Here is a 21,559-nt window from a genome sequence, read left to right as displayed (position 1 = left end):
TGCTTAATTTCAGTCAAAGATTGAAAAAAAGAACAATATCACTCCAAGTCCCTGTGCAGTGGGAAAAAAAGTATTCTAAATTCAAAACACTGCAGCAAAGAGTGTTGCTAACAACTCCAAAAATCAGCAAGTAGGGTATATAAAATGAGGTTGCAAAATCATGAAAAATCAACATTGACAAAAAAAACAAAACATCTGGTTCTATTGGATTTACTTCATTTGGACATCTACATCGGTTGAACATGATTCATTTTGAGTTTGATGATCCAATTGAATATTTTTGAGGTAAAGAGTTAGAAAAGGACATCAGTTGACCACATTTTTTTATTTTTATTTAGTTTTTATGCGAACATAACACAAACGAACACGACCAGTGCAAAAACATATTCACGTAATGTAATCAACTTAATACATACAGTCCACAAAATAAAAGTCAGCAAAAGTCCAACGTCCAGAATGAGAGGAGCAGAGTCCACAGATCAGTCCCCAGAGGTTGCAGGTCGAGTCTACTTCTGCTTGATATAATCAATAAAAGGTCCCCAGATTTTTCCAAATGTATCAGGAGTATCCAACAAACCATACCAAATTACCTCAAGATAAGCAAGACATCATATCATTCAGCCATTTATGATAGCTAGGCGGCGTGGTAGACTTCCAATCTCTTAAGATGACCCTCTTTGCAATGACCATACAAAACATGATGGCTTGCTGGGCTGACCGAGTATGAGCTGAACAGCTAATGTACCATCACTCCTCCTACATTTATCACACAATGGTGAAATTGTAGGAAAAAGTCTATTCAGCCTGATCTTAGAATAATGCAAACGGTGTACAACTTTGAACTGTATAAGCTGAAGCCTGGCAATTATTGAACAAGACTTTATTCCTGCTAAAGCCCTTATCCACATATCAGTTGAGATCCCTACACCTGCATCTCTTGTCCAAGCCTCGTTGATTTGTCTCGAGGAAACCGGTTAAAAAAAAAAAGGTTGTGAAACCAAATGTTTGGAGGTTGGAGGTTTTCTCGAGTTGACCACATTTTAATCATGTATAACCAAAAGTTGTTTTTTTTTTTAATGAAGAATGGATGTTACTCATCTATTATCTTTTTCATGCCTACACATAGCTGCATGTTTGGGCCGCGCAAATATACCCGCTTAAAGCCTCCAGTGGCAGGATTATACTGTATCTCACCAGGTCATCGCAGGGCTTTTTCGCCACTGCGACAATAAGGCACTCGAAAGTGGCCACAGCCTGAAGTCCTTATCTACACCTTATCTAATCCTCCCTCCCCACTCTTAGACCATTTTGCCCATGTTGTGCTTGCACTCAAGGCAGACAACGAGGCACTCTAAAGTGGACAGCTCAAAGCCCCTGTCCACACACTGACTGTCAAGTCAGACTTAAAAAAAATATAAATTACTCCATAAATTCCTAACTCGTTGATATTCTGCCTTCTCGCGTTTATACCTGTGACATTATGACGGGGTCTTTGGAAACATTTCTCACCTGTATGGAGTCCCTGGACCCCCAAAAATTGAGAACCACTGGCTCCAGAATTGACAAATTCCCACTCCCCAACACTAGTAATTTCAACTAGTCTTTATAGTACCCCTTTGTGTTTTTTGCCCAAGGAATGTACGATACTTTTTAATCATACACTTGTGAGATGTTTTAAATTGTGGGGGGAAAATAATAATAGCGTTATACATCCCGTAATCACCATGGGAATGAGGTCTATTGTATCTGCATTGTCGCACTTTTATACTACAAGTCTGTGCTCAAATTGATTTTGACATGTTATTTTAGCCTTTGCAGACATCAAGGGGTGGGGTTAAGTGATCACAATTATTTTAGATGACATGAAGTAACAACTTCAAAAGCAGCAGTAAAGATGGGATACAATTTATTTGCATCAGTGTGAATACGTAAAATGTTTTTCATTGTTTCTACAATAATGTCATTGTACTTAATTATGAGCTAATCCCCCTAAGGATCATGTGGTCAGGCTACACAAAAAAGGTTTAGTGGCTGTCATAAGACTTTTGACTTGGCAATTTCGGGAGGATAAAAACACCTGACACAAGAAGTTGATGTGCATTTGTGAGTGTGGATCCTTGTGGCCACCCGCATTAGATCATGTTGTGATTTCTTGTTTTCGCACATTTTTTTGAGAACCACAAATGCAAGACCACTTTCTTATCACAAAATTTTGTGGAACACTTTTACCAATTCTTACTTTTACCGCAAAGGTAATTTTAAAACCAATTCACTAATGATTCACTAATTCACTGAACATGCTTTATCGCCACACCTATAATGGGCATCTCTAGTGGCTGACAGAACTGGTCTTCAAAACAAACAACTTAACTAATCTAACTAAAAGTATAATTTGTTCCTTGACCAATCTCATAACTTCCCCATTGAAATAGATTGATGTACCAAAGGTCCAGCCCCTCCGAAAAATACTTTTTTGTTGTAACATTTTTAATAAGGCAAAGTGATACTATGTTGTTAGATATAAAAACATAGAAAACAATTTAAAATAATAACTAAACAACTAAACAACTCTTCTGAACTGTAATTAAGCCGACAGTCACTCACACACACGCCTACCCACACGCAGGCACACACATTAGTAATTGTACATTAACATGTGCCTTTAAAGGGCGTGGCCTAGTGAGTGAAGTCAGGAGCTCCAGCGTGTATGGTCATTTACCACGTGATTAGGCGAGTGAAGAACAAACCTGAAAAATCTAATTGAGTAAAGTACCAAAGTACTTGTACTTCCTACTACTCATTTTATGATGAAAACAGTCTTAAGCACACACGCACACACCCGAAAGTAAAATGTACATTAGTCATAAAAAAATACTTACTCAAGTAAAGTTCAGATAACTACGTGAGTATTCAGTACTTCCCACCCCTGATGATTACACTGTCCAACAGTAAATTTTAATATTCAGAAAAACAAGTACTCTAGTGATGAGTACATGAGTACAGTAACCAAGTATTTGTACTAATTCCTCCTCTCATTCTTATGAAAGCAAAAATATGTTCAATACAACAAAAAATAAAGGAATGCGTCTCACTGTTCCAATAAGATTCCCGTAGTTACATTTCCCACCAGTAATGAATTGATTCTGGAAAAGAATCAAGGAAAAAAAAAAAGTAGACGCACGCACAAGCTGGGTCGTTGTGAATGCTTCGTGTGCGCATGCGCGCTGGAGCTGGCGTGGCGTGGATCAGGGTAAGAAGCATCTGTTGGAAGAAGTGCCGCCGCCGCCGCCGCCACCGCCGCCGCCGCCGCCGCCGCCGCCACTGAGATTCAACATGGCAGTGGCGGCTGTGGTCAGCGTCTGGTGAGCCGCTCACTCGGGACTCAGGAGGGATGCTTCGACCGGGCCTGACGCTACCAACCGAACCGCTCCTGGTTCCGATGCTGCCCTAGAACGGCACACAAACCCTCAGCCCCTTACCCCAGCTCACCCACCCCAACCCCAACCCCAAGATCGACGTCGACCTGTGGCTAAAATAACAGGTAAGGACAGTATGTATAACCAGAAGATCTATTTTGCAGGTGTGGGCACGTTTTCAACGAAGATCGCATGATTTTGACAAGTTTTTAATCGCCACGTCAGCATGGATTGTCTTTTTATTAGATTTGATTTGATCTTAATTTTGGTATTAATTTCTGAAACGCCATTTTTATCGGAGCGCACCTACCAGGGCTTGCCGTGATTTTGTTTTCGTGGATCTTCCACCACTTCAGTTAAGACAATTGACACAAACACGCGCACACACCTTTTAACATTCACCGCTTTGCTTTAGAACAAGTTGGTGTGAATGCGAGGCAAACATATTTTGTGGGGGGGGGGTTCTTATTTAACTGCGTTCTCCACTTGACACAAGTTGATTAGAATAATCATAATGAGTTCCACGCATAATCTGCACAGGAAATTGCTTATTTAGTTATTTTAAATTCCCCTCCACTAAACATTTGGTTTCCTCTCCTTTTCCAGCACGAAATGATCAGCAGCAGCAGCAACAGTAGCAGCGTCTATGGTAAGGTTATTTACATTAGTTTGCATTAGTTTCCCAGCACTTTATGTTCATTCAGTTGACATTGTTGCCAATCTATTGAATACAAGGAAAATAAAATTGGAGACTTTCAAAATGGAAAAAATAAATCTCAGAAATTAAGCATAACTGGATGGAATTCAAATACGTAGCAATATTCTATCGTATTGCAATATCAAGGAAAAAACCCACCGCCTCTCCCAAAAATCGTATGTTATTCATATGTTGTGATATATTTTTGCAATTTACTTGCAGGTCATAGCACAATAGTAGTTTAATTTTAATCATTATTTTTTCTATAAGCGCAATAATTCATTTTACAAGAAATGAACTTGCATTTGAGATGTAGTGACAGTTCTTGTATACAAATACAGTACTGTAGTACATTTACGTAGAATAATACATTTTTTGACTCATTTAATCACATGCTATATTATTAGATTCAATCATACTCTTTGTTATATAAACCACATCGTCCCTCAGTCTCTATCACGATTTCATGCTTTTATAATTCAAATTTCTGCCAGGCGCTGGTTGTAAAATGTGTGAAACACAAATGCTAAATGTTAAAACCGAAGGTGATGAGCAGGCACGGCAGCACGCAGTAAATCAATGAAATTGCTCCCATTTCTTTTGTACTGGTGCTGTCAAAATAGCCGTAGCTACCCCAATATGCCATCCAGCCACCAGGAATGGCAAACTTGGGCTTGATGCTGTCAATTTGGTCAAAAACAGTTTTCTATTTAGGAAATGTTGCATTATATTTCTATAGCATCAAACACACAGTGGAAAGAAAATGCAGTTGCAAATTCCTGAGTAAATTTTGGACCTTTACACAGTAACACGTGGGTGTCATTTATGTACTGGAAAATATCATTTATGTTTTACTTCCAGACAGTAAGACAATAAAAGCATTTTTGGGTTGGTTGTTGTGTAAAACAAATATGATGAAGTTGAACTATTTGTTCAGTGTGTTTTCTGTTGGCTATACAATGTCTTTTTTGTGTAGTAGTAATACTGTGGCAGTAATTGGCCTCATTATATATGTAGTGCATAGTCTCACAACTCACCGTCGAGTAATTCCGGGGGAAGAGAGGGGAACGAGAGCGCGTTGCAAAAAAAAAAGAAAAAAAAAAAAAGAGGAGCGTCTCCTGTGCCTTTCGCTCCGCTAAAGGTGCTTAAGCGACTCCCAGTGGGGCCATGTAGATAAATTATCCTGACACGTTCTATCAGTCTGTAATGTTTACCATTAAAGGCTGTTTTACCATCATACATTCTGCCTGCCTCATGGGACCCCTGACAGCAGATCATGGTAGAGATGTGCGTTTTTTGTTTTTTTGTACATGTGTGAGCGAGGCTTCTTCATGCATGTGTGAGTGGATTTCTCCTAAATGCGATGCCTTCAAACAGCAGCCAGGAAAGGCGTATGATTGTTAGGCAAATATGTTAAGTGTCTGTTGGAGTGTATTTTCCTCTGGAAGTAAGCGCCTGCAACCCATGGGAGGGCCCAGGCGTATGCAAATACACAAATCCCTCCTGGTCTTGTACTGACCCGCGTCTTTTGCTGCTCACTTCACGTTTGCCCAATGGCGCTTTGGCTCCGTCGTGGAGCTTGCTTTGTCATCTTTAGGTGCTGCTCCAGTTTAAGTATTGGTGTCAACCTAGCAATGCATTCAAATGTGCAAGTCTGGGCAACTAGCCCTTAATCACAAAAGAGTCTCAAAGGGCTTCACAAGCTGACAAATATTAACGACGTCCCCTGATCTAAACTGCATAACCGGGCAAGGAAAAACTCAAAACCCCATTTAGGGTGGGGAAAAAAAAAAGAAAGAAGAAACCTTGAGAAGGGACAACAAAGAGTGGAATGTGTGGGGCTCTGCCACTACTTTTCAAAAGCGGCTGATCATCGGCTAATAGTTTTTCTGCGACTTGACATTTGAATCGCAGGTGAACAGCGTCGCAATTTCGCAAATATGACAGCCAATCCAAACTGCCGTGTTGTATAATTTCGCTGGCGTCGGGGGAGGAATCCCCATACCTCTAAAATCATTACTTTTCAGGAGACCCCAAAGACGTCACGTTTATTCAAAAATTAACATTGCATCGTCAAAGAGGCCAAGACATGATCAACACTTTAGATTGCTCAATAATTAAAAAAAAAAATAAAGAAAAATTGAAATTGACTAAAGGTTTCGGTCCAATGGCAGCGGGATCATAAACTGTTGTACGCTAACATCAGCACAACCCTACCCCAAAATCTTTTTTAATTGCTATTTTTATAAGTAAAAAAACCCCAACAACAATGCTAATTTACTACACTGTCACTGATTTAAATGGTTGTACACGTCACCGGCTCCAGTCTGTGCCCACGCCGACCTGGCGCCCAAACAAAAAGTCGTTAATAGTTCACAAAAGCAAACAACTGTAGTCTCGTCATTTTCACAAAATGTCTTGGCGCCATGAGTGATGCAATAAATAAAACGATGAGCTGACCAAGCAGTGTAAAAGGTGGAAATTAATCGGTACGCGCTTCCTCCTTCACCGAAACATTAAAGCTGTCACATTTTTGACAAAACAGCCCTACTCAAATGTGTCAGCCGAACACAACATCCAGAGTTTCAATCATGAGGCAACATACTGCTGCACGCCTCCCGCGCATTGAGGATGAGGCGGGAATTTCCCACACTTCTCAGACAGGTGTAGTTTCCAAGAGAGATAGTATATTTGCTCACAGTGTTTTCAACATTTGGTTAATGTGTTAAAATAACAGATGAGACGGGGACACACCAATAGTATTGATTGAAAAAAAATATATATATATGTATGAAATTGTCCATATTTGGACGTAAATGGGTTTCTTTTCATGCCCAGCGTAAGTCTTGCACAAAATGCAATCTAATAGTGGATGGTGTTTTCTTTCTTTTGGCGTTTTCATAGACCAGCACAGATTAAAAGGGCCATTTGCGCCATTGTGGGAGTGAACACAACCGACTTATTTCCCGGAAATGGAAGCGCCGCCCCTAGTCCCCTTTAATTTCACTGCGGTAGCGGCACACATAGTCTTTGTTGACATTGCAGAAGCAGAAATAGACTACAAAAATCGCTGGAGTCCATGCAGAAGATGGAAGCGCACAAAGTGCGTTAGTATGGAACTGCAAGCATGAAGTAAAGTTGGCCAGGACAACCCCACATCACCGCTGTGAAGTGGTCAATTGGCACTCCACCGTGAGTGTTCGTGTCCGTGTGTGACCCCGCGCTTCACATATCTGTGCCGATGATGATGATGATGATGATATTGATGCGTTCAATGAATTGCTTCCTACAACAATTCAGCGGGTTCGATGCACGCCGCTGTCATATTTCTGAATGAAATACGACGACATCCGCCACGCACATCCACGGAGCTCAGTATCTGTCTGTTTGCACCTCCATTAAATCCAGCAAAATTGCAATACAGCACCTGCGCCACAACTTTGACCCGCTCTGATCTGGTCAAAGGTTTAGCTCTGTCACCAAATTGTCAGGTGTGCCGGGCAGATAACACATCAGAATTATTTGAGCTATCAAAGACGCTGAACTGATCCAAGATCAACCTCAGCCATTTTTCTTCATATTTTCAATGGACAAAATTCATTTCCATGTTAATTTCTTGCATTAAAAGTTATTTTCAACCCCATCCACCTTTTCGGAACATGCCCGGTCACACACTTTAATCAAAAGAATATGATGATAAGATATGATTTAATATATCAAACCATTCAGCATGTGCATGCATTTTTGGGGGGGGGGCTCTGATCCTCAATCTGCCTTTGTTTTTTTCTCTAGCACAAACAACTGTGATGTCATTCTCAGTCGACAGAATTGACAAAATGGCCGACCCCTGAGATGGCTAAAAACGGGTGGATTAACTCTTATTCCACAAACGCAATATTTATCAGACCGCCTTGTTTCAACTAGTGGGCCTGCATAGAACATATTCTTGAAAAAAATATGTTTGGGTTGACTTCCCCTTTACCTGGTGACCTGCTTAGCTATGGCACTGGACAGAATAAGTGGAAGAAGATAAATGGGTGAAAGAACACTATAATATCTTTTGTGAATCTGGATTCACCCTTGGCTAAAAGAAATTGTTTGGGTAATTTTGTGTAACCCCAGCTATCTAACAAAGAAACTAACCAACAAAGGGTAATCAAACATCTTGTGACTGGTGGCAGTAATACTCATTATTTGTTGAGGCATCTTTGAGAGTTTTTTTTTTTTTTTTAATCTGTTTCAGTGCTCAGGCTAAAGCAGTTCTAGGGCATCTCGGTGCAGAAGTGATTTGAGGAGATTCATTTAGCAAAAAGTAGTGCTTTGCCACCCTGCCTTTTGATGCGACCAAAACTATGTTGAGGTATGTTGAGGAGTTTCATGCTGCCATCCTGTGGCATTTCTAGGTAACTACTAACCTTTTAGGGTGGAGCTTCAAATACTGGCCAATTTTTGCTATTTGTGTCAGGTTTCGGTCCCTGTACATGTGTTTCTGTAGCGCAAGTTTGTCCCCTGGACGAAAGCATGAGGGCGGAATTCTAATGGCAGGATGGACACATGCATGATTCCGTCCCCCTGCACCCCTCTCCCCTATGTGATGCATTAATCATGCGCAAGGATGAGGATTCACGCATGGTATTGACTTTTGAGTAGGTGTCTGCTTGTCCACGGTTGCCTCGGTGTTATTGCAGAGGTCACAATAGTTTCCCGAGCTGCGGCTATAAGATTGCTTTTCATTGCTAATAGCGAAGGCTTATTGTAGAATTGCAGTGTCTATATTCTTGATCTCTGTTTCAATTGTTACTATCGCAGAGCGCAAGAGCAAGGATTGTTTATTCTCTTCCTCGCCTGCGTGTGTGTGAATACAAAAGAAAGGCACTTGATTGTCACTGTCACAGGAACAATGAAAATCTGTTTGGCGTCTCTCAAATTGCAAAGTTGAGGTGAAAAATATAAGCACACAATTGTCCAAAAAGACAGTTATTTACCAGAGCAAAAATTCATATTTTGGAGAATGTCTGTGTAATTATATTGTAAGCTTGATTTATTTATATTCAGATTTTTGGTCAGACAATATTGCACAGTTCTTGCTCATTGTATGCACTTGTAAAAGGGGGTTGTAGTCATTACTTCTTGGGAGGGGGGGGCGGCGGGAGGCAGACAGACGCACTTCCCATCTTGAAGCTGTTATCGAGTCTGAATTGGTTCTTTGTCTAGTGTGGTGCACGCAACAATAGTAGACGGGACGATAAAATATTTCTTTTGTTTCCTGTGACTAACATAATCATAATAATAATAATAAATTTAAAATCTTTAAATGCCAATTCCAATCCTGGATTTCTGGGCCACCTGGCCACTGTTGCACGCAGTTGAAACCAAAGCAAATATTCCCTCTAAATTTCCCCCAAAATATCAAAATTGACTTATAACAATCAAAGCATACAAGAGTGCTTCTCGGATGTTTTGAATTTTCTCAAAAATATCTTTTTGACAATATTGAAAATGACATCACAACTGCTCACAAGGACCAATCACGGCTCAGATTCAGAAAACAGGTCAACCGTGAGTGGTCGTTGTGAGCAGTTGTGATGTCGTTTTCAGTCGACAGAAGACAAAATGGCCGCCCCTAGAGATGGCTAAAAACGAGTGCATTTTTCTGCTTAATTTATATTCCAAAAACGCAAAACTAATCAGAAAGCCGTGTTTCAACTAGTGGGCCTGCTGGGAACATATTCTTGAAAAAAATATGTTTGTGTTGACTTCCGCTTTAAAGTCGTCGATTACTCAAATCATCTGTCGACAACTAAAAAACACAAAGCAAAACAAAAATTTGCAACACAAAACTGTCATTATTGTTGCTTGATGAAGGGCCACATTGCCAATGCTCCATCTCCTTTCCCACTAACATATATTTATCCTCTTCACACCACATTCCTCAAGGCCACTCCCACCCTCTCTTGGCAGTCCGGATGACATGCTCACTAATGTGGGCTTTGTCCTCCAAGTCTCACAAAGCACGTTACGATTTGTCCCATTGTGGCTGCGCTTGCTCCAAGTGCTTGAAACCGAGAGAGGCTTAGTACTTGCTTCCAGGGGGAAGTGTCAAGTGGCAAGGCATTGAAAATGTTTTGCAGGGGGTGGGGTGAGGGGAGTGTTTGAAGGAAGGCAGGGAGAGAAACTAGGTGGCCGCTGTCAAGCAACTCCATTGAGCGGCATGAATGGCTCATTCATATTTTTCGGACAATCACACAGATGCCATATTGTTGCTTCAACAACAATGAAACGCGACAAAGATGGGATTGTTGCAGCTTCTTGAATTGTGCCAGTGTGGAAAACATCTTTCAGGGTGCAGGCAGGGGACACATCTTGACAGTTGGTTTTGGAAACAAGGTATTTTGGCGCGGTTCTCAAATGAGTACCGAAGGTGGTCGTTTGGGCTCTTTTTTTTCTTCCTCTATCTTTTTTGCATTTCCGAAGAAGCTCTCGAGAGATGTTTTATTCATCTTTTTTTTTTTTTTTATACTTTTTAAAAAAAAATTTATTTAAAACTTTTTTTTTGCTTCCTGGCTTGTGGCTTATGACCAGCCGTTTAGCACAGGTGGATGCACCTCAAAATGAAACTTCTTCCAGACGTGACATGATCAGTGAAATTGTTTTTGTTCAATGTCTCTGTCTAGCCTGGTACAGAATGTCATGGCAGGGGTTTGCTGATCTGGAGGCGGGTACTGCCTTAAGGCATACAACAGATGTCCGCTCAGTGTTACGTAGATGAATTCATTTGTTCTTCAGACCACAAACAGAAACCTCTGAGTGTGTCTCAGTTGTATTTTTTTTCACAATTGAAAAATCGGAAAATGACATATCTTTGACTTGCTTCCGTCAAAATAGGCCAAAGAGTAAGAATTACAGAGCACTTTCCGTACCGTCCTCTGGCTACACTCAGAGCAACTACTCAAGATAATATAATTTACTGCTTGATATAAAAACATCAAATTGATATTAAAGACAAATTGAGATTAGCCGGTTTGTGCAGCCCTCGACAACCATTGTAGATGGTGTGGCCACCGCAAATTTTGGATGTGTCCGGGAATACAGATGTGTGTCAAATAACACAGTCGGCATGTTAAACACGTCACACCGTGTTTGTTTTACATAAACACATCGTAGAAAAAAAGGAAACGTTTTTTTTTTTTTTTGTTTGTTTTTTTTGGGTGAGTTAACGAGGAGCATAAATGTGACAGAAAAATCCACAAATGAACAATATCGGTGTTTCGATAAGTCATATCGTATAATCTGAATTTTAAGGTGGCTAAAATCAATCTTGTCACCACAGACTGTGCATTAAATCCATCTGGATCATTGTCCTCCATGAGAGGCTGAACGCTTTTACTGTTTGGCTGCGCGGGACACTAATGGGCGCTTAATTACTCAATAAAAGCCACCTTTTAATAGATTCCTGGGTGGTGAGCAAATGGTATTGATCTGTCTGTGCGCTGCAACGTGATCTCTTGAGAAGGACAATCAGAGCAGTCGGACCTTGGTAGTGCATTTGTCACTTATTAGCACCATTACTATTTTCTTTGGAAATTTGTCAGTGGACTTGAGAAAAATGTATCTTTATTGATCAAACTATTTTTTTTTAATGAATTTACTCACATCCTCTGAATTAAATTTGACAGCATTTGTCATTTGTGCCTGAGATTACACGGTAATTCCTCCTCCGGGGGTTGGAAAAATGAGGAATTTTAAAAAATTGGGTGATTTATTGCCGGTAAGCAGGAGTTCGGATTTGCCTCTGCCCCCTTTTTGAGACCTAAAAATAGCATCTGACTGGGGTTGAAAAGTCATCTTGATTGAGTATTTGAATGATCGATTGTCTTTATTTCAAACATACAGTAGAAGTAAAGAAAAAAAAACAGAACAAAACAGAACAAAACCAGAAACGATAGATTCAAATAAAACAAAGGCAAAGCAGACACACTTTCATGTGCTCGAAAGGGCCTCACTTCACAATAACAAATAGATAAATAGTGAACAAGTCATCAAAAAAGAGGCTTCAGGTTGTTTAATGTCTTGTGTATTTAGAAAAAACAAACAACTTTGCCTTTAAGGAGGTCCCTGTTAATGCTAATTTATAATGGAAGATGCTTTTGACATGCTAACAATTAATATCAATAGATATTTCAACAGAAACGGTGGAGCAACACATCGAGACAGATTATCATAATATTCTGTGAAAACAAAATTTGTTTGAATGAAAGGTTTTCTAAAGGTGAGCAATGTGGGCCCACCAGAAGGAGTAGCACAAATTCGATTGAAGCATTCAATTATGATGCACAATCTGTTTAATTCTTTACATTCTACTAAGTTTTATGCTATTACCCTAAATTTCTATAGAGTACACTATTATATAGTGCTGTTTTCCTTATTAAATAAAAAAACTATGTTTTTTGGGTTGCAGGGGTGCAATGGGGATTTCAATGGGGAAAGATGATTTGATATTTTGAGTTATCGACAATCGGTGGAGGAAATTGATGTTTTATATGCTGAAGTAGGGCATAGTTCAAAAAAATATTTTTAAAAAGTTCAAAAAATAATTTAATTAAAAGTGAGGCAAATTAAGGTATTGCAACTATTAAGGGTTAAATGTTAGATGTGATATACTCAAACCAAAACAAGATCTCCAAAGAAGCCCACCCATTTTTTTCAATTATTTTTTTAAACTAAATATGGTCACCCTAATCTATCTGAAAAGAAGGCCTGCTCTGTGTTCTTAACATTTTCTATTCTGGTTCTTTGTGATCCAGTCTCTCTTGATGTGTACATTAAATGAATGGTGGCTTTTCTGCACAGGCTCAAGTCACTTGGGTGGCTTTGTGGACCAGAATTGGGCCTTGTAAAGGGACAATAAAAGCGCCATTGTCCAGTGACGAGCGTATACAGTTCCTTTCTGTCGATAACTGGATTTTCATGCTCATCAAGAATGAATAACTGTGGCGAATGTGGAATTATCCTCTAGTCACATGAAGTTTGTGTGGTCTTCTGAGGGTACTGCCATATTTGTTTTTATTTTCCTATTTTATTATATGTGTATATTATCTTACGCTGTCATCTACGTTTTAAGCTTAAACTTTTTACAAGAATATGTTCTAAGCAGGCCCACTAGTTAAAACAAGGAATTCTGATTAATATTGTGTTTGTGAAAAATGAGTTAAGCAGCAAAATGCACCCCTTTTTAGCCATCTCATGGGCGGCCATTTTGTCATTTCTGTCGACTGAAAATGACATCACAGATGTTCAGGGCTCAGGTACCGACCAATCACGGCACAGCTTCAGAAAACAGATGATCATCTGTGATGTCATCTTCAGTCGACAGACGTGACAAAATGGCCGCCCCCAGCGATGGCTAAAAACGGGTGGGTTAACTCTTATTCCACGAACGCAATATTAATCAGAATGCCTTGTTTCAACTAGTGGGCCTGCATAGAACATATTCCTTAAAAAAATGTTTGGGTTGACTTCCGCTTTAATTTCGGCCTTGGCTCACTGCCAGAAAGCTCACTGCTTAAAATAGATAGTTCTTAATTAATTGTTGTTAATTGTTTCAGGATAATGATGATGATGATAAAAAGCTCGATAAATACCATTATATTAAAGGAAAATCATTGGCCCAAGAAGGTTGGTGAAGTCAGGTTCTTGAAATAATTACATTTCACTGATCATCACATTTAGTTTCCATGAGCACCGCGAGTCAAGAATTCATGCAGACGGTTTCAAGCATCCATCAAACGTGCTTGAAATTCTCAAAACCCGTGTCTGCGTAAACCCTGTTCTGGTCCACAGATCAATGGGCATCATGTCAATACAACTAGCTGATCCATTCTACTTTTTCATCCTCTTTCAGAGACGTCCATAGTTTGTTCTCAGGAGTTGTGGTTATGTGTGGAATTTTTGTCTGGTGAATATTTTGTTGTGCTTGGGCCTGCAAGTGCATCTGTGTTGAGCGGAAGTGATCCCTCAGGAGGTATTTCCTAACAATGGTATTTACCTCTGTATTTCTACACGTCGTCTATCTGAGAAAAAGCCTCATATGTCTGAGCTGCTTAGAAGACATTTACCTTTCACTTCCCATGTAATGGATTTGCCTATAATGATTTAGCTGTCAGATGAATCTCGAAACAGAATTTCATCAGTGTTTGTAATGCGCAGAAATCATCTCGAGCAATTAGGAGAATGGCCCCTTTATTGTTTCGATTGCAACCCCAGACTACTTTTCAGTGACAGATAGAGGGCCAGCCTTTAATGGAGAGCTCAATCTATGTGACGTAGCCACGGGTGTTGGCGGCTAGCAGGAATTTCTGGAGATTCCCGAACGGCCAGTCCATTCCATGCCGTAATTGGCGTCGGTCTAATCCCCCGTGGATGAATAGGATTCGGCCCAAGCATTGCCTCATATAGGCATATTAATGTGTCCGACGTGACCATCTTCCAAAATATTGCGAGTGTCATTCAAATGATGAGCATATTTTTATACGATGTCCACATCAATTTGGGTGACAATCAGTTTTGTTTTACGGACGTAGAGTTTTGACAGAAGTCGCATTGGATGCTCGCAGGCTGACTGAGTGATATCTAAATAATGGGAATTCTTGACAACGGCATTTTTATAAGCACAATAGACCGGTAAACAAATCCAATATGAGCAGTCTAGTGTTCAGCTCATCACATGTCACAGGAATTACATGAAGCGGTCCAACATTTCCAATAAGGCTTAGTATAGGGTATGTCATTGTTTTGATACTCAATCGGCTTAAACCTTTTTTCAGGAAATGAGATGCCATTAATGTTTGCACTTTTATTACTTTGACACACTGACTAATCGAATGCTGGAAAATGAATTTTAAACGATCTGTTGCTTTAAATATAGCACTGAATATAATCCAAAACACACAGCCATTCAAAATGTACCTTACAACATTATACCTTTAAAAAATAAATGCTTAAAGATTATTTGATTTCCGTATTTAGCAAAAATGTGCACATGCAAGACTCTTTGTAACCTTAAAAGCTTACAACCCAGACTTAAAGAGGAAGTCATCCCAAACGTATTTTTTTCAAGAATATGTTCTGTGCAAGCCCACTAGTTGAAACAAGGCATTCTGATAAATTAAATAATTTAAAAATATCAAATCAAATAAATTGCGTTTTGTTACTTCTGTCGACTGAAAATGACATCACAACTGCTCAGGGCTCAACGACCAATCACGGCTCACCTGTTTTCTGAAGCTGAGCCGTGATTGGTCCTTACCTGAGCCCTGAGTAGTTGTGATGTCATTTTCAGTTGACAGAAGTGACAAAATGGCCGCCCCCAGAGATGGCTAAAAAGGGGTGTACTGTATTACACAAACGCAATATTAATCAGACTGCCGTGTTTCAAGTAGTGGGCTTGCATAGAACATATTCTTGAAAAAAAATATGTTTGCCTTGTCTTCCCCTTTAACTTATCTCCCCCACATCATACAAAGATCTTAGCATCTCAGTTGTGATGTTTCACTTCAACCTACTTGCTTGACGCCTATTACTACCTATTACTACTTTCCTATTAGCCATAGTTGTCGCATTTTAGCACATTTCCAAAGGATTTTTGACACGTCCTTTGTGCTCTTTGGGACCCAATCAATTGCCTCCAACTTTTTAATATTCTCTTGTCGGCACAAGAACCCAACTGTTAACTTCATGTCCATGTCATCAACATTCCTGTCAGGCCACACACTGAGGTCTGCAACAGTTGTTTACCTCTTATTGCGACGAACTAACATGATTAGAAATGATCTTCAACAGTTGGTGGGATAAAACCGTGAAAGGTAGTCGGGCCTCTGCGTTCATCAGTTGTGGATGTGATTACAGTACAACGATCGATGGTAAGGCAATGACACCATGTGGATGGCTAACACCTGAGGAGGCCGTGTGCATGTGTGTCCATATGCTACTGTGCGCGTGTGTGCGTGTGCGTGGTAATGCGAGATCAGACGTAGCCCGTTAGTCGCAGCCTCGCATCTGCTGACAGCCGCTCGCTCTAACTCCGTTAAGGATGTTATTGATTGCTCATTACGGGCCTGTTCCCTGAAAGTCGAGCGTCCCCTATGATCACATTAAACCCCCCCCCCCATCCCCTCAACATCGGACCCCCTCCTGAGATACCTTCTGCTCATCAGCTCACATCAAGTTTCTCCTCCGAGATCTGATATCAAGCAGCCTGACATCCTTTTTTTTTTTTTTTGTTCCCCCATTTTTGATTTACTCAAAAATAACAGTCTTTTGTTTTTGTTTTAAAACACACACAGTAATTGATGTGTTTTTTTTCACCTCTGGTATGTTAATCAGTGAACATGGATGAGAAACACTTAAAATGACAAAGCGTTTCATTTTTATTTGCCCAAAGTGGCGTTTAATGTCAGCTTTGTGATCTGTGTTTTGTTGACTCCATGACGAACAAAGAGGAGCTGACAAGGAAGACATCATTCAGACTCTGATTATCTTTCTCAATTTTTTAATTAATCGCAACATACAAGCAACATACAAATTGTACAGAACATGAATTGCAGTTTTGCTCATGTTCAGATCTCACCTCTGTGCGATGTGTGCGTGTATCTATTTTTTGTGCCACTCAGCTTCCCAAACTCTTTCTGGAGGTGTCACTTTCTAAAAAGTAAGCTTCTGTAATTCTTGTGGACTATACCAGGCCATATATGTTCTTTTTTTTTTTACAGAACTATTCTGTATTTTATATCTAAATTAGTTTGGGATGATTTTAATGTAAAACGAGCACTGTAAATTTTCCCAAATGTTAGTAACCAAAATGCCTTGTTTTGAGAAATGTAACCTGTGAAAAAAAATCTCTTTGCCTGCTGGATTAAAAGAGAGCTGACATCCTGGCAGGGATGATGAAAGTTTGAAGCTCTCCTTTGACTATTCTCAATCTCATTGTTTAACGTTTTTGGATCAGTTGCACTTAAAAACAAAAATAGTTCATGTTCTTAGGACTGATGAGTGGAAATGAACAATTTCCCCGGGTACTCTGATACCTAATACACCAAAATTGCAATAAGATTTTTTTTTGGTCCTTTGAAAATGAAACCCCACCACCAAATGTCAAAGATCATTTCGTAAGACAGCGGTACAGAAAATGGACAGATGGACGCCTTCCTCAATTTTTGCCTTGAGCTATCAAACACACACTTGGAAAGTGATATTTAAAAAAAATACCTTCACCGTTAACGTTTGCAGCCAAGTACGTGGCCTTGATCATCTACACGTAGCCACGACACCGCTGTTCATGATGCACTTCTTGCTGAGACAAATAACAAAGTAAGAGGTGGTGGGTGGGGTCACCGAGTGACCTCCTGAATGGTTGTTTTGGCATTAGTCCCGTCCAGCACTTCCCTCCAAGTGGCCAATAGATTGGTACTTCCAGAAATGAGTCACTCGAAAATGATCATCGGGCTGCCGTCGCCATGTTCTGTATGATAATGGATAACCATTACAACCCACACACACACGCAGGCATACAGCTCCTCAGTATCACTTGAAATATGATGCATGCAGTACGCTTAGCGAGCACTTAATGTCCGAAAGCGGCACATTTGCTGAGATTTACAAGACGGGCGACAGGAAGGTGACGGTGGCATGAAAGGTGGGGTTCAAAACGACAGTGCGTCAATAATTATCTCATTTTATTTACGGGGATGGACGCCTTCGGATGAGCTTCCAGAAGGGCCGTCTCTATTATCTGCCTTCTTCTGGAGCTTGATGCTTCTTTTTTTTTCATTGGTCCCAGGATCAATCTCATTTCTTCAAGGATTAGGCCTCCGCTCATAAAATCTATTTTAATTAGCCAACACACAGGTAAACAAAGTGGTTCCCAGCTATGGACGTGGCCATTGGCGAGAGTATAGGCGGAGTTTGCCCCCTCCCAGGTTAACCTCTGGGTCACACTGAAAGAAAAATGTTTATTAGCATGGCTGACCCACATTATTGTGTCTGCGGAAAGGCGACTTTCCATTGATGAGATTTGGCACCATTAGCGGAAGGTTGTTGGTTCGGGATTACAAAGTAGACCGGCATTCCCTACATCTTGTACGTTATTCTTACGATTGTACTTTATAAAAACATACAGGAATGATACCATTATATAGCATGTAAAATATAGGAACAGGCGGCACGGTGGTCGACTGGTTAGCACGTCCGCCTCACAGTTCAGAGGTCGTGGGTTCGATCCTGGCTCCGGGCTCCCTGTGTGGAGTTTGCATGTTCTCCCCGTGCCTGCGTGGGTTTTCTCTGGGTACTCCGGTTTCCTCCCACATTCCAAACCCATGCATGGTAAGTTGATTGGATACTCTAAATTGCCCCTAGGTGTGATTGTGAGTGCGGATGTTTGTCTCTGTGTGCCCTGCGATTGGCTGGCAACCGATTCAGGGTGTCCCCCGCCTACTGCCCAAAGACAGCTGGGATAGGCTCCAGCACGCCCGCGACCCTTGTGAGGATAAGCGGTATGGATAATGAATGAATGAATGAATATAGGAACACTTTTTGCTACATTCTTCAGTTCGGTGGATCTTGTGCTGCTCATTCTGGTGTGTGTGTGTGTGTGTGTTTTGTGCCTCCCGGGGGCAAGTATAATTCAAACATACGGCTATACATGAAGGCGACGATCACAATTGCTCAGTAAATCACTGTAATATTTTGGCTTCACACATATCTGATCAGCTAAATCGGATCGACAAATATTTTGTTAAAAATCAGTCATCGGTTGTATTGTCATAATTTGCCGATCAATCGGTGAAGCCTTTGAACAGATCCATACAATAAGAAATTACAGCAAACGCAATCTCAATCACGCTGTGTGCTGCCATCATTAATAATTCAAGGTTTCTCAGCATATTGAGTCAGACCCCCCACCCCCAGAATGTTTGCCGATACTTTAATATATATATTTTCTTTTGTTAAGGGGGTGTCTATTGCTTGAAGGGATATAAAACCGTGACACAGATGCTGTTCATAATATCTGTAGCATCCCAGTGCTTTTCTATTACACCAAAATTACAAACTTGAACGTAAAGACCAGTGCAGTACAGAAAAACAATAACAATATTGTAATTAATTTTCTAACTAACACAAAGGCATGCATGGTATAGAACATGTTGGTAATGGTTGATCTGGAACAATCCTCATCTTAATTCCCCCCAAGATGCTTCCTGAAAGGTTTTCTCCACAGTGAAAGAGAGGATACAAGTTCATGGCCATAGTAGCAGTGGTTATTTGTCTTAATGTTTATTTTTCGGCAATTAAAAAAAAAAATGTTTGCTTTAGCAGCCCAAACATTTCCAGTGTGTGTAGTTGTGTGTTTACATACCAGGGATGCTCTCTTTAAAGGAAGTAACCCAGCGTCTAGTCATGCGATTAGCCATGCTGCACTAGTCGCGCTGATAGACAGAATATCACACCCCCACCTACTATTTACACACATAATCGCGCACACACACACACACGCACACAGCCCTCAGGTACAACTCCTCTCAATTTCGTCTCGGAACGCCAAACAAAGCCTTGCGCAATTTCCTTGATCCTGAGCATTTGTTTAACTGCGCCCTAGCCATTTAACCCGCCCACTCACGTGTCTGTCTTGTCCAAGCAAATTTACGGAGATGGTGTCTTAAATCTTTTGTTGTGATTCTACGGCTGGCAGCGATTGACGCTGTGAGTGTTTTAATCACATTTGCACCTAAAAATAGATGTGTGCAACTTGTAAAATGTGTTAAGTAGCAGATTAGAGTATTATTGAAAGTGACGCCAATTTGTGTTTTTTGCTAAAATGTGTGTTGAAGGGGACGAGAGGAGCTGCATTGGGAAAAAAAAAAAAGTTTCGAATGAGTCAAAGACAATTTGTCAAACAGACAATGAGAACAGCTCAGAAAATTTTGGGCATGTGACTATACGTGGGATGCATTTATAAGCTTAGTTAGTATTATGACATAGGTTTTCTGACAAAATATGGAAAAGTGTGGCTTTGTGGACAACTATTTGAACAGAAACATTTTGGTAAGTTTTTGGGCTGTCTGTCTTGGGCCGAGATATTCATTATTTTGTAGGTGTTGAATTTCTGGGAAAACATTTCAAGGGTAATTCCAAAGACGACTTTAGGTTTTGGGGAGCTGTTGAACCAAGCGCTGTAGGCCTTAATGTGTTAAATAGTGTCAATATGTGAATAGAATAGCTTGAAAGGCAAAGTAGATTTCTTTGCTTTTTTTCCTGTACAAAATTATGGAATTATAAAAGGTGTAGACATTTTTGCCAGAGCTGGGCATTTGACAAAAAAATTGAGCGTCCGTTATTCATCATCCATCTGCAGCATGGGTACCCTTCCGTCGTCCGTCATCCGCCTTTTTTTCCGGGGGAAAAAATAGTACCCATCCATAGGCCGGACCGCCTCTAATTTGAAATGGCCGTCTGTCGGCGAGTCCGACTAAACTTTCACTCGGCTTTAACGGGTGTGGCTTAGAGAGTGATGTTAGGACCCTAGCTCAGTGTGAGGATCTTCACCATGCTCCCTGCAAGTGTTTTCATTTTGTTTGTGTAGAATCAGTCTTGACATCTCTGCTGTTCGCATTTACACCATTTTTTTCTGGGAGCAGCAGAGTCAAATGACATTTTCACCTGTCAGCCAGGGAGAAAAAAAAGCTGCTTTTTAAGTGTCTCGTTTGTCTGACTAAATTTAGCGACACTGTTAACAAAAGCTTTGTGTATTGTCTTGTGATATTTTGGATTTGTCTAGCGCCAGTAAACTTGTCAAAGCTGATCTTCTGATGATTCCACTGATTGGAGTTTGACGGTCACACCGTGATGTCAAAGAGCATTGATTACCATGAATATTAGATTTTTTTTTTCTTAAAAGATGCTGACATGTGTCAAGTATCTTTATATTGCCAGCACAAGCTGTCATCTTTAGAGCAGCCAAGCACCAGCAGCCCTTACTGTCTTTGAATTAGTGACAGCTCATTTCTTCGGGTCACCGCTCAAGCATCTGAGACTTTGAACTCACTCTGTTTACTTCCCTCATCTGTTGTTGTTTTTGCTTTTGACAGACTGGTTGTCATCATGGTGAGCTGAGGAGGAGCTCAAATTTGACTTCAAAGTGCATTTGGATTCCGCTTTGGTTTTGTTTGGAGGGAAAAGTGAGCCGAGAAGAGACATTTTAGAGTCTCTTTTAGCACTTCTGAAATGCAGTGCTTTCGCACTTCTTTTTTTTTTCTTTTTTTTTTTAACTGGCAACATACTGTCAGGCAAAGACAACTGTAGTTCTCAATTTTCAAATTTCACTTCTGTTTATATTTATTTTGAATTGTCTTTTAGGGTTAGGCATTGTAGTGGTGTTTTACAGCATTTCAGTTGT

At 40.3% G+C, this 21,559-nt stretch overlaps 1 protein-coding gene across 3 annotated transcripts in view; it reads left to right on the top strand.

Annotated features, from left to right (window-relative positions):
• The first annotated feature begins 3,210 nt into the window (after positions 1-3,210).
• The window catches only part of LOC147152896 (fidgetin-like), a 29,617-nt gene continuing 11,268 nt past the window's right edge, over positions 3,211-21,559 (top strand). For all 3 annotated transcript variants that reach the window (XR_015088111.1, XM_086040366.1, XM_086040285.1), the window contains exons 1-2: positions 3,211-3,541; positions 4,023-4,065. Coding sequence is in view for 2 of the 3 variants with exons in the window: in XM_086040366.1 (XP_085896492.1) it covers positions 4,029-4,065 (37 nt within the window). In the remaining variant the exon portion in view is untranslated. The remainder of the gene's footprint in view (positions 3,542-4,022; positions 4,066-21,559) is intronic.

The sequence above is a fragment of the Filicampus tigris genome, chromosome 1 (assembly GCF_054856515.1).
Source record: "Filicampus tigris isolate MCC_2025a chromosome 1, RoL_Ftig_1.0, whole genome shotgun sequence".
In the NCBI taxonomy this organism is placed as follows: Eukaryota; Metazoa; Chordata; class Actinopteri; order Syngnathiformes; family Syngnathidae; genus Filicampus; species Filicampus tigris.
The sequence above is the reverse complement of the archived record's forward strand: the minus strand, read 5'-3'. Positions and strand labels throughout refer to the sequence as shown.